This window comes from Oryza sativa, chromosome 2, assembly GCF_034140825.1.
Source record: "Oryza sativa Japonica Group chromosome 2, ASM3414082v1".
Lineage (NCBI taxonomy): Eukaryota > Viridiplantae > Streptophyta > Magnoliopsida > Poales > Poaceae > Oryza > Oryza sativa.
The window spans coordinates 36,011,444-36,024,203 of NC_089036.1; the positions used below are offsets into that span (position 1 = coordinate 36,011,444).

At 43.2% G+C, this 12,760-nt stretch overlaps 3 protein-coding genes across 3 annotated transcripts; all 3 read right to left on the minus strand.

Moving 5' to 3' along the window:
• Positions 1 to 3,844: 3,844 nt before the first annotated feature.
• Positions 3,845 to 4,409, minus strand: LOC4331216 (uncharacterized). The gene has a single exon (XM_015770601.3). The coding sequence runs from the start codon at positions 4,318 to 4,320 to the stop codon at positions 4,072 to 4,074; it is 249 nt and encodes an 82-aa protein (XP_015626087.1). The 5' UTR covers positions 4,321 to 4,409; the 3' UTR covers positions 3,845 to 4,071.
• A 401-nt stretch (positions 4,410 to 4,810) lies between these two features.
• Positions 4,811 to 10,554, minus strand: LOC9266599 (ABC transporter F family member 3). The gene is made up of 18 exons (XM_015770600.3): positions 10,305 to 10,554; positions 9,461 to 9,676; positions 9,086 to 9,275; positions 8,528 to 8,736; positions 8,275 to 8,433; positions 7,838 to 7,966; positions 7,669 to 7,770; positions 7,373 to 7,519; positions 7,106 to 7,168; positions 6,917 to 6,963; positions 6,774 to 6,833; positions 6,514 to 6,596; positions 6,317 to 6,411; positions 5,867 to 5,953; positions 5,624 to 5,711; positions 5,379 to 5,464; positions 5,174 to 5,236; positions 4,811 to 5,081 (listed from the first exon to the last, which is right to left on the minus strand). The coding sequence occupies exons 1-18, from the start codon at positions 10,527 to 10,529 to the stop codon at positions 4,962 to 4,964; spliced, it is 2,169 nt and encodes a 722-aa protein (XP_015626086.1). The 5' UTR covers positions 10,530 to 10,554; the 3' UTR covers positions 4,811 to 4,961.
• A 464-nt stretch (positions 10,555 to 11,018) lies between these two features.
• Positions 11,019 to 12,602, minus strand: LOC136355303 (uncharacterized). The gene is made up of 3 exons (XM_066307693.1): positions 12,161 to 12,602; positions 11,987 to 12,072; positions 11,019 to 11,600 (listed from the first exon to the last, which is right to left on the minus strand). Exons 1-3 carry the CDS (start codon positions 12,600 to 12,602, stop codon positions 11,019 to 11,021), a joined length of 1,110 nt encoding a protein of 369 aa, XP_066163790.1.
• Positions 12,603 to 12,760: the final 158 nt, after the last annotated feature.

Here is a 12,760-nt window from a genome sequence, read left to right on the forward strand (position 1 = left end):
TCATCTCCAATTTTAACCAAAATCCAAACTTTTGATCCAACTAAACACAGCCTATATCGCATTGAGTCCATATGAAAAAAAAAAGGTGGGCTCCACATGCCAAATTATCAGTGATCCAAACACATCATCATCTAATATGCAGAGTTAACTGGACCATAGGATGGAGGATCATGAGCTCTACTTGTTGTCACTCCTGTCTCCTCCCTACAGGAACATGACATTGACACTGGCCTGCCTAAAATCCATATTAAAACCCTCTCATCCTTGCCCCTCTCTGACTCCCTCTCTCTCTCTCTCACACACACACACACACACAAACTAGAGACTTATGCCATGAGGAGGTTCTCCAAGCAGCACCTGGTCCCTTTCATTCTGCTCCTGCTACTTGTCATGTCTCACTTGCCAATCTCAAGCCTTGGTTCAAGGAGAGCATTCAGAGAAGAAGCTGTCAGTGGTTTCAGAAGCCATGAGCTTGCTCCAACCATGGCTCCTTCTCAAGAGAAAGAAGCAGGCGTCGTCGCCGGCGCCGGTAGCATCTGTGGCCAGAAGTATGCTGTCTCAAGAAGAATGGTTCCTCAGGGACCAAACCCTCTCCACAACTGATGAACTCATGCACTGCAATCTGCCGTGATCATCAGCTTCTCCAATACAGGTGAATGGTGCAGCCATCATTGGTTACCTTTAAGTCCGTCTGCTTAATTAACTAGATATTTCATAGTATTTTATCACACAACGAATAGAGATGTTCAGTAGTACAAGTGATGTACCTCTCTTTTGCAATGTTAGCCTTTGTGTATAGAAATATGAAGATGCATAAGATGGATTGTGCTGTAGCATAAATTGAAATTTGAAGGCTGACTGATGTGAAGATGACTGTTTGTTTGGGTTGCTTGTGCTGTCAAGCTAGTCTCAAGCAAGGTGTAATGTATCTCGGTTGGATGTGTGCATTATCTTGTGGTGGTTGAAGGTCTTCCATCACCAGCTAAAAGCAAACTTGTGACAGAGATCAGTTTCAGTCTGAACACTCGTTAATTAAGCTCGTGCATGTTTGTATGGCTAACATGAGAAAATCTGGAAATTTTTCAAGCACACATTTTCCATCTATATCTCTCTTCTCCCTCTGGATGGTTAAGTTTTGGCCATGTTTGAATTGGATAAGGGATTTTAGAGGAGGAAATGGTGGCATGTATAGTAGCTGGTGCAGTTGGTCAGCAATTCCCGGAGGACTCGCTGAAGAGACAGGAGATTAGGTACGTAGCTGCATTTGTTTAGTGATTTCGTTCACGTGGATGTCAGTGCTTGGTCATCGATAATCGGCGATGGCGAAGCATAGCCATCACTACTCCAAGTGTTTGTACTCCTGCTGCAGTTGTAGACATGTAGATTGTAGTAGTCATATTTAGTCAAAGGTGTGTTTAGTTTTTTGTGTAAAGTTTTTAAAGTATACGGACACATATTTGAAGTATTAGCCTGTGTTCGACATCCAGTTTTATTCAACATCTAGTTTTTCCGACCCTTCTTCCTCGTTTTCTGCGCACATGATTTTCAAACTGTTAAACGGTGTGTTTTTTGCAAATTGTTTCTATACGAAAATTACTTAAAAGAATTAAATTAATCTATTTTTTTTAAAAAAAACTTAGCTAATACTTAATTAATCACACGTTAATGGACAGCTCCGTTTTCCGTACGGAGGGAATGAGTTTCCAACCTACATATGCAAACACAGCCTTAAACGTAGACTAATAATAAAACAAATTACAGATTCCAACTGTAAACTGCGAGACGAATTTATTAAGCCTAATTATTTCGTCATTAGCAAATGTTTACTGTAGCATCATATTGTCAAATCATGGTGTAATTAGGCTTAAAAGATTCGTCTCGCAATTTACATACAAACTGTGCAATTGGTTTTTTTTCCACATTTAATGCCCTATACATGCGTCCAAATATTTGATGTGACGTTTTTGGCCAAAATTTTTTGGGATCTAAACAAGGCCAAAGCAAGTTCGAGATCCGAAATGGATACTACTTCTACCTGTAAAAGAGTACACTTTTGCACACAAATTTAAATAAGTGCATGTATAGATTTGTGTAGAAAATGAACTCCTTTTTTACGGAAGGTAGAATCTGGTAGGATTCGCCATTACAAAACAGTCTTCCTACGCTTTGAGATTTTGCAGGCATCAGTAGACCAACGAATATAGCATGTTCATCGCACAGAACGAGCTACTGCCTCTGCATAACCAAACGCACATTCTGATTCTCCAGATACTTCAGATAAATCGAACAAGATCTAAGTATTGCATTCCTTTCTTATGAACGAAACGAAGAAAGAATTCCATTCAGCAACATGTAAACAGATCGTCAAGAACGATTACGACAGCAAGAGGCAAACATCTCAAGGCAATATATTGCAATTTACCTACAAATGCAAGTCTGAAACGCGGACTAATGATCACCCCAACGCGTAGGCAACCAGGACAATTAAAAACCTTAATAACAATCAATTCTATCACAGTACTAGCAGTACGAAATGTACGACGATTAGCAGCAGGCATATATCAGAGCCAGGTGAGGTGTGAGGGCAGGCGTACAGCTCATCCAATAAAAGAGAGCAGAAGAACATGACGACAGTGACATAACTTCACATTGAAGGGCATTGCACGGTTCAGACTTCAGGCACAGGCCGACAGGCGCCTCTCATCTCAACGCAACAACGCGTTGTCTGCTCCCAAACACAAGAGGGAACCAGTGATTAACATTTAACAGCATGGCACCACCTATGTCACCAGCAATTCAGACATCATAGTTTCCAGTCACAAATGATTCTGACAGTATTCATGTTTTTTTTTTGAAAAAAAAAAGAAACAGCTGATTCTGATCTACTGGTTTCATCAGCGTCTCAGCTCAGTTTCAGCAACAAAAGATTCTGGTTTCCCATGAGTCATGGTCAGCTTGTTCCCTTCATCACTGTCCAAAACTCTGGAAAAATCCAGTAGTGATGTACTCATTTCTTTCAGTCATGCACAGTTGTTATGAGATTTCATGGCAAAAATAATTGCTTGGGAATCAACATTCAGTGATAAGCACTCATTGTCAGAAACGTCCACACTCATCTACAGGCATCAGCCAACAAAAAGAGACTGACAAGCTTATCCAAATAAGCATTTTGGGGAAGACATGGAAAAGACATGAAATGGACCTAAATTCCTTCAGCACTTCAATAAGTTATTCATCATGTCTATCGAAGATTGAACCCAGGAAAAAAAAATCAAGCAACCATAATACACATGGTTATCGAAAGGACTTGGAGTACATGTCTACAGACAGGTCCAGAAATGTGCAAAATAGATGAATTTTGTGACAAATGTGCAAAATAGATGAATTTTGTGACTAAGTAAAGTCTTGAGGAAATTAGTGCAAAAACAAAATTTACTGAAACGGAGAACAATCCATATGCCTTCCTGCAATAGCATGATCAGGCAATAGACAGAATTAAATTTGCAAGTGAGCAAAATGTACTTGGTCATATGCAATTGTGAACTGCAACACATCACAACAATTTCTTTGTTATATTTCTTATATAGCACAAGGAAGGCACAATATATAATCACCAGATGACCATATTTTATATTTATATGAACAAATTAACCCGAAAGATTTGGTTAAACAGGGGATCCATCGTGCGAATGGAATTACACAAGTAATATTGCTCCTCGGCTTGTTCATTTCACAATCATAAAACCGCAAGTGATGAATATATATATTGCATACTAAACAAATAGACAGAAGAAGCTGATGGATACGGGTGATTTCATGTTCATAATCACAAGATAGCAGCAAGTAATAATAGATACGATGATTTGATTGATTAGATATAACGCAATCCAGTACAAAAGGCACACGGATATTCACAGCCGGAGGCAGAAATCACGATAGGAAAGACAGATGGTTTATTGTTTGGTTTGTCACAATGGCTAAAGATAGCATTCACTAGCAGATGGAATTGGAAGACATGGAGAAGACCAAGACACATACTAGCAGGCGGCGTCTCAAGTAACAGTAGCGTAGTCATACGGGCGGGAGCTTGTCGTCCTTGTGCTTGTCGGCGTCGGCGGCGGCGGCGGGGGGATCGGGATGGGCGTCGGTGTGGGCGTGGGCGTTGGCGTCGGAGAGCACGAGGGGGCGGTCCTTGGATTCGTGGGCGTCGGCGAGGTCGTCGTCGTCGTCGGTGGAGAGGTTGATGCAGGAGCAGCGCTCGAGGGAGGCGAAGAAGGCGGAGGTGACGCTGGCGCCCACCCAGCTTGCCCAGCTCTCCATGGCCGCCGCCGCCGATCGATCCGCAAGGCTAGGGTTTCGTCGTCGTCGTCGGTGGGTGAGTCTAGTTTAGTCAAAGGGGAATTTGAAGCGAAGGGGAGAACGAGCAAAGCACGACTCAGCCAAACACGCCAACGGAGAAAGCGGACACAAGGCGAGCAGGCCCATCGGCCCACCAAGCCCATAGATGTACTTCATGGGTTGCCTTGGGGATTTTGACCTCCTCCATCCGACCAGTAGTAGTACATGTATAATATTTTTTTTCCATTTTCTCTGAAACAAAAAGGATAATCTTCCAAGCTGTTTTCACATCCACACAAAATGGCTTCGTCGGAGAAATTAACCATACGATTGCAATCCTACGGTTAATCAATTTCTATGTTCGCTTTTGGCTGCATCTCTGGATACCTGTGGCCTTTCCTTTGTCACGGTCACCCCCACCATGGGTAGACACCCATTCCCAACTTCCCAAGGCAACAAGCACAACCACAACTTCTCAGTAAATCCACATGAAATAAACATAAATGATGATTTGGCCTCAGGCCGGTAAATGTTACATCGGTGCTGCACGATACAGATATATATGTTGGTGTCTTTCTTTGTAGACTCGCTGTCTCTGTATATATATCATCACTGGCTCTAGATTAAGACTTGAGCATCTTCTTGTAGTCCTTGAACGTGCCTGCGAAAGGCGACACCCTGCCTTCCGACACCACCCAAAGCTCATCCACGCTCCCCGTTATCAGGTGCTCGTCGTGACTCACCTGTAAAAGATAACAAGTCACCCATATAGCTTGTAATTAGAATGATGCCAAGTCATCAGCTTTTACACCAAAATGAACGATCTTAGTTTTACCATTAGCACTCCTCCCTGGAAAACGAGTAAACCCTGGATCAGCGCCTCCACAGCATCCAGATCCTGCAACACACACAAACAAACATGTTAAGTTGTTTCCCTATCCTCGCGTGTAAATCATCGCTACTGAAACTCCCTTACAAAGAGGGGAAAAAAGATATCCACCTAAAAGAACATATAAAAAAAAACAGGGTGATTTACTTACAAGATGGTTAGAAGGCTCATCGAGAAGAATAATGTGTGGCTTCTTGAAGGTGATCTTTGCAAAGGCAACCCTACTTTTCTGACCACCTGGGATTGGAAAGGCTCTAATCAGGACTGACAAATTTAAGATTCTACGAGCAGATGAATCATTGGGCAAGAGGATAGTTCTCAATTTCTCATGAAACTGGGAAAGGCCATATGCAGCCTTTAATATGCTTAAGACATCTATCAAAACGCTCTCATTACCTGATAAAGTGTACATTGGTTGGAGGGCAAGATTTCCTGTAACACCGAAAGAACCCAAGTGTGCCCTCAGTTTCTGTTCAGGTACACCCTGCAAAGAGCATATAATACATTTTTTATACTTAGATCAACGTTAAATGACAAACAGACTGTATGTTTGGTGATCCATACACTGTGAACTTCATGGTGCAACCTAGCAATTGTTGCTGGATGTAAAGGAAAGATAAAAATGATGCTTGAACTTACAGGGTAGCATCTCATCATGTACAAAAGGGGGTTCACTGTTAAATCAAGCCCATCAACATGGTGTTGATTGAATACAGCCATGCGAACCTGCAAATAACAGCCGCAGCAATAAATAAATCAACAAACCGCAGATAAGATGTAGCAGATGAAACTCTGGCAATAAAAGGTTATATTATAACAAAATTATCACTAGCAAAGTGGTCAAACTATACAGGTAAGAGGCAAAATACATTCAAATATAAAGGTCCAGGTTCAGAGTTCTCTGTTTAATTCAGTAATGACATTGATACAGACAGGAGAATGTACACTCCAGAATCTCATTATAAAACTATTGTGAACCTCCATGGCTCCATGTAGAAACTATGCAATCATGCCAATCAGAATTAATGTAATATCGGTAATGCTAAGTAGTGAAATGTCATGACTGTAGCTTCAGAAGGATAAAAGAACCTTGGGAGAGCGGAACACTGTCCCTGAAGTTGGCTGAAGATCTCCAGATATTAGTTTAAGTATAGTGGATTTGCCAATACCATTTGGACCAACCACTGAAATAACAGATCAAACATGAGACCAAAAAAAAGATGTATCGTGCAGAAATACTAGGTATCATTCTTTGTTAGTAAGATGAGTGAAGCAAAGCAACATACTTGCTATGCGGCTGTCCAGGTCAATACCAAAATTCAAGTTTTTAAATAAGGTGGGGCCTCCAGGATAACCAAAAGATGCGTCACTGCACAAACAGATCGTAACATAAATACCTCAGAATGTACTAACTGCTAGATCTTAATAAGAAAGCTAGAAAGAATTACAAATATAGTAGCAAGCCAGAGAACAAGAAACCATGGTTGCACATGGGAAGAGAACAAATTTCGTTAAACATTGAAAGAAAACATATCAGAAATGAAACCTGAAGCTGATGATTGGTGGTCCAGGGCGGTCATCTGGTGTTGGAAATTCGAATTTATAGCTGCAAAGAATTATTCAGGCAACTATCTAAGCTGATTGCATATAAAAGAATAAACACAACAGATTTAAGATGCGGTGATATACTCTGGATCACTGACGACCGCATCAACATGCTCCATTCGCTCCAATGCCTTAGTGAATACAGATAAATAAATATTAAGGCACAGACTAAAGTTATCACTGGACGACTCTTAAGTGAAACAATAGCAAAGGTAATATTTGGATTTGCAGAAATTCAATGGAGTGATGGGGGATGTGAGCAAGCAAAGTCACCTTGATTCTTGATTGAACAAGTGATGCTCTCTTTGCATTGTAACGGAACTTGTCAATGAATGCCTACACAGAAGAAAGACCAATAAACTTCACTTCGATTTTTCAATAAGGATTTAATTGCACATAGTAGTTGAATGTTTTCAGATAGCCCAATTAAGCTTTTGAATTTTAGCTTAGACTAGACAAACAGTTCTTCTGAGCTTAGTTAGGTCTCTCAACGAATTTTTGAGGCTATGGTACTTGCTAGAAAGTAGAAACAGATCCAACCTGCATGTGGGATCTGGCCTTCTCATTTGTTTCAAAAGCTTTCTGCTGGTTCTTAAGGTGCTCCTCCCTTGTCCTCTCGAATGTGTCATAATCACCTTTGTAAGCATGTAGCTTTTGTCCATGCAGATGAAGAATGTCGGTGACGACCTAAGAATTTATTGCTATCAGCATTAAGTGATTTACATGACAAGGAAAAAAATGCACATGCAAATATACTACATATGAATTAAGGACGCTCTGTCAAAATTAGCTCCTTCATGATAATATGACATGATCATAATCATCATACTGCATACCGTATTAAGAAACTCCCTAGCATGTGATACAACAATGAATGTCTTTGGCCATTTCAGGAGATATGTTTCTAACCATAACACAGCATGGAGATCAAGATGATTCTGCAAAATAATATCTTGTTAGCATAGGCCAGAAAGAGATGAAACAAATTCATGTTTTTAAACTTACTGTTGGCTCATCAAGTAGCAACAAATCAGGCTCAATGAAGAGAGCACGTGCTAGAGCAATTCTCATGCGCCATCCACCAGAAAACTGTTTTGTGCGTTTACGTTGCATTTCAGGAGTGAAACTAAGACCCTGGAAAGAGTTCCACCAATCAGAACATATAATAAAGTGCGTACTCTGGCAAGGGCATATTCTACTGGAATAATCAGGATATGAGTTATGAAATGTTCAATTTCATGCAATAACCAGCAAGAAAACGTGATAGCCTGGGATAAAGATTATTTGTTGTTGAAAGTATATTGATAACTAAATGAATGATAGGTATGCAACCAATGTAACTGCAACGAGAAAATTGGAAGTGAAACAAAAGATACAATCCTACATAGTACAAATTGTACAAGCAAGAAAAAATAACAGGTATTGGATGCCCAGAAACAGACCGCCAGAATTGATGCTGCACGAGCCTCTGCAGCATCAGCATCAATAAACTCAAGGCGTTTGTATATCTCCTCAAGCCTCTTGCTGATAGCATCTTTGTCAAGACCATCCTTGCTTTTGGACGCGCTCTGCTCAAACTCAGCCTCATACTCTAGATCTTTCTGCACGGAATCGCCAAACTATTAGCAAAGCAACTGAATGGCTAAATATAACAGGACATACATATCTTAAAATGTTAATTCTGCATTTGTCAACCTGCCGTTGAACCAGATGAGCTTCTTCTTGCAAAAGTTGAACCCGTTCAATATCAGCATTCAGAACACACTGCAAAGCTGTTGTGTCATCGCCCACAACCTCTTGCTCAACATGCAATATCTGGCAGTTCTTGGGAATCCCATCAATCGCATGCATCGCCATAGCTCTGAGAAAAGAGGTTTTCCCTGTACCATTTCTTCCAACAAGACCTGAAGTGTGCATGGAAATTATCGAAATCATTGGGGTAAAAAAAAAACCTGGAACTTATACAGAAAACTTTCAAGGCAAGAGGTGATGAAAAGTGCAAAGATAAAAAGCACATCGAGGGTCTGAACCACTGACTAGTACAGACAGAATTAACAAGTTTGGCATTTGTGCAATTTAGTTTTGGCTTTTGGTAAAGCATAGACAGTTAGGCACGCTATTAAGGAAAAGTGTTGCAGAGATATGTGTGACTTGACATATACGATTACAAATGTTTCATTCTTCATTCCTAAGTTATTCATGCCAGCTACGAAGTGAACAACAGCTCAAGAAGAAACCTATGCTGTAACTCACCATAGTGCCTCCCAAAAGCAAGTGTTACAGTGCAATCTTGAATGAGATCACGACCACCAACAGTAACACTGAAGTTCTCCATATGGATATCCCTAACAGCTGGCCCACCAGAGTTATTGTGATTTACAAATACTGGAGGCATTCCAGCCCTAAGTGCCTCCATTTCAGCAACATGCGTTTGGTATTGAGCCTGCACCAATAAAAGGACAGTGTGCAACAAGATAACATCAGGAAGGAAAGCATCTCCAGCAGCAGATATACTTTTGTCACAAAAAAAAACACTTCCACCACTAATCTTTTTTTCTTCACCAAAGACAAGCACATCATCCTCTGGTAGTGTAAAATGATCAATTGCCAACATAGAGAACAGCTTACCTCTCTTTGTCTCTCATCCTTTCTCTTCTTCCGTTCAATCTTGGCTTTGTCACGTGATGAAAGCAAGGGTCCATCAAATACATCAGCTTGCTTTTTGGGGGCAACCTTATCGTCCATTCCCTCGTTCATACGTAAAGGAGTGACAAGGCTTCGCATAGCTTGTTTAGGTTTTACCAGGCCATGCTTTCCAAATTTTTCACAAATCTTACTGCAGACCTATATTGAAAACAAAAGAAAATGCATCATGGTCCTGCTAAATCAGAATCAGAATACAGGAGTTCCTTGTTTTCCCTCTCAATGTTTCGTCTTTCAAGATAGTTGTTGCAGCTCTCTTCTGGCCAATAAAAAAATTATGGAAACAAATAGAGGTTGAGTAACATAGATCTAACAGACCACTACAGAACATAAGCAGTGATTGATCTACATTGTTGTTGCCCTTGGAAGCCAACTGAATATTATTCATAAAATGTGAGTGCTAAAGAAGGTTCTCTAGGCATGTGGAATCCACAGAAGATGAGTCAAGTGCTTATTAAATGGATGACACAGGCACAAAAATCGAAACAAGCTATAGCGAATTTTAGTAGATGAGAAGTAGCCATACAAACTGTGGGATACATGACAAGCAAATCTAAAGCTCTGCTCAAACGGGCGATGAACCACATAAGCATCCATACCACCTCAATCACAGCACTGATCAAGCGAAGCTCTACCCAATTAGACAAACATTTAGGCTACTGTTGGGCGGACGACGATCTGATCGGTGGATGGGGGATTGCAGCACAGTAATAAAAAATAAAAATCAACAAGCGGGCGGCGATGGCGTAGGGTGGCGGGCGCGTGGTACCTCGAGGCAGTGCTCCTCGTCGGCGACGCACCGAGCGTCGATGAGGAGGTCGCCGAGCGCGTCGAAGATGCCGTGGCCGTCGGGGGCGCCGAAGTCGAAGTCCTCGTCGGCGAGGACGTTGGCGATGTAGTCGATGATGGGCTGGTCGACCTCGTCGACGACGTCGCTCCCCAGCACCTCCGTCACCACCCCCATGCTCGCCGCCGCCAACGTCGCCGCCGCCATCTCGCCTCTCGCGACGCCCACGCCCAACGAAGGAGAAGAGAAGAAGAGGAGGGTTTGCTACCTACTCCTCTCTCCCGTCTCCAGTCTCCACACAGATGAGATGGGTGCCGTCCGATGTGGAAATGGACGGTCCATATTGACGGGGCCTTTGGGCCTTGATTTGACTTCGGGAAGGACGGCCCAATCTTATCAGAATTGTAGGCCCAGTATTGAAATTACAGCAGCTTCGTGATGATATGTGATATACTAGGATGACAATAAAAATGCCTTCTTAGAAAATGGATGGATGTTTATACAGTGAAAGAATTTTTGCAACAAAATTTTTTTTGGAACAATGGATGGATGGATGTGAAATTTTATTGCGACAAAAGAAAGGACTAAGTTGGAGCTAATTTTTGACGGGATATCAAACTAAACACTCTTGTCAAAGTCGACTACAAATCGTTCACAACTATTAGTGACTTGTTCCAACCCCTCGATATAAACAAATTAGATACCAAATTCTAATTTGTAGTAATTAACTACTAAGACCTGAAGTGAATTACATGAGACAAATCCATCCCCAATAATAACCCCTTGGTCATCTTCCTTCCTGAGCAACACCTGCTCCTTCATGGTCCTCGGATATCTCGACGGAACAACCTTGCTCTTAGTCTTAGGATCCAAATAAGAACAGCACCTACCCACCACCCTGTCATACAGTGATATCTCCTCCAGATTAACCGCGGATTCCATCACGCGCCTGATGAATCCCACGAAGTGTTCATCGGGTTGGAAGCCGACGATGGTGAGCTTGGCCAGATTACGGTGCTCGAGGTTAGCCACCGATGGCTGCCATTCGACGTTCGATTTGTCGCAGTAGCCGTTCTCCTGCCGTGTCGTCTCGTCCCTCTCCATCTTGCAGCAGTGATCCCACACTCTGATGGAGAGACTCTCCAGCCTCGGTGCGGCTTCCACGATGAACATTGTCCAAGCGATGTCGCAGCCTTCAGGGAGGTCGACGAGAGTGACATGTCGTAGCTCGCCCAGCACTGGGGCTAGCCTCTTCCAGCCTTCTGGCTCAACCCAAATCTGCAAATCAACAGGTTGTTCACAACGAGTACGTGCAAATTAACTTGCAAAGATTCAGATTTCAGAATGAGATTAAGTTGATGACTAAGTGTGTGGCATGCAGTCAAATGATCATGTACCTTTTCGCTCTGGAAATTGAGATTAAGTTAATGCAGTGAGGGGGCATTAGCAAGGAAGTGACTTAATCGGATACTGTTCTTCCAGCTCATGCCGGTGTCGACGAGGCTCAAGCTTTGGAGCAATGGAGTGTAACCAAAAAACAGTGGATCCCGATAAGAGATCCAGCCCTGACATTTCATCGTCTGGAGCTTGGGTACATGGACGAGCTCGATCGTCTCGAAATTGCCGTGTGATATCTCAAGCTCAACGAGATGATTGTGCTCTACCTGCAGCACGCTGCGTCTCACCGATTTGCAGTTGAACAGCCGAAGAAACCGCAGGTTTTTGCAGGTGAGGAGGATGCCGGCGATGTCTGAATCGCCGAACCAGAGGCGGGTGAGGCCGGCGAAGACGGCCGGGTAGGCGGTGAACAAGGTGTGGAACTGGCCGGCGAAGTAGACGAGGTCGTCCGCAGCGCTTCTCCGTCAGGATCGAGAACTCGACGGCGGCGCCGGCGGCGAGCTTCCGGGCGGCCATGGCGCGGGCCACCGTGCCGGCGATGGAGATGCAGTCGTAGTACCTGAGGTAGAAGCGGAGGGCGAGGTGGTGGACGGGGATCTCCGGCCGCCGGAATTCGAGGACGGCGGCCGTCAGGTCGGCCACGGCGCCGTTCGTCCGGACCACCTCGCGCAGGGTGAGGCGGCGGTGGTTTGGCCGCGAGAAGGCGGCGACGTCGACGGCGATCCGGGACAGCATGTCGGGGAGGGTGGCCCTCATGTTCTTGGAGAGGATGCAGGTTTTCATGGCGTCAGAGGTGTCCAGCCTCTCCAAGATGTTGAGCACGACATCATCCGGCAAATCGTTCAGCCTGTCCTTTCCAGGGACTAAACTTGGTGTCTGCATCGCATTGCATTACATGCAGATCAAATTAAGCTAGATTAATCAAATCAAATTAGTAAATAGTAGTAGCAGAAGAAGAAGAAGGCTTGCATTGCATGCATGCGTACATTGCGCGTGCGGCGACGCTTTCTGTTCTTCAGGGATGATCTGAGCTCGAATGA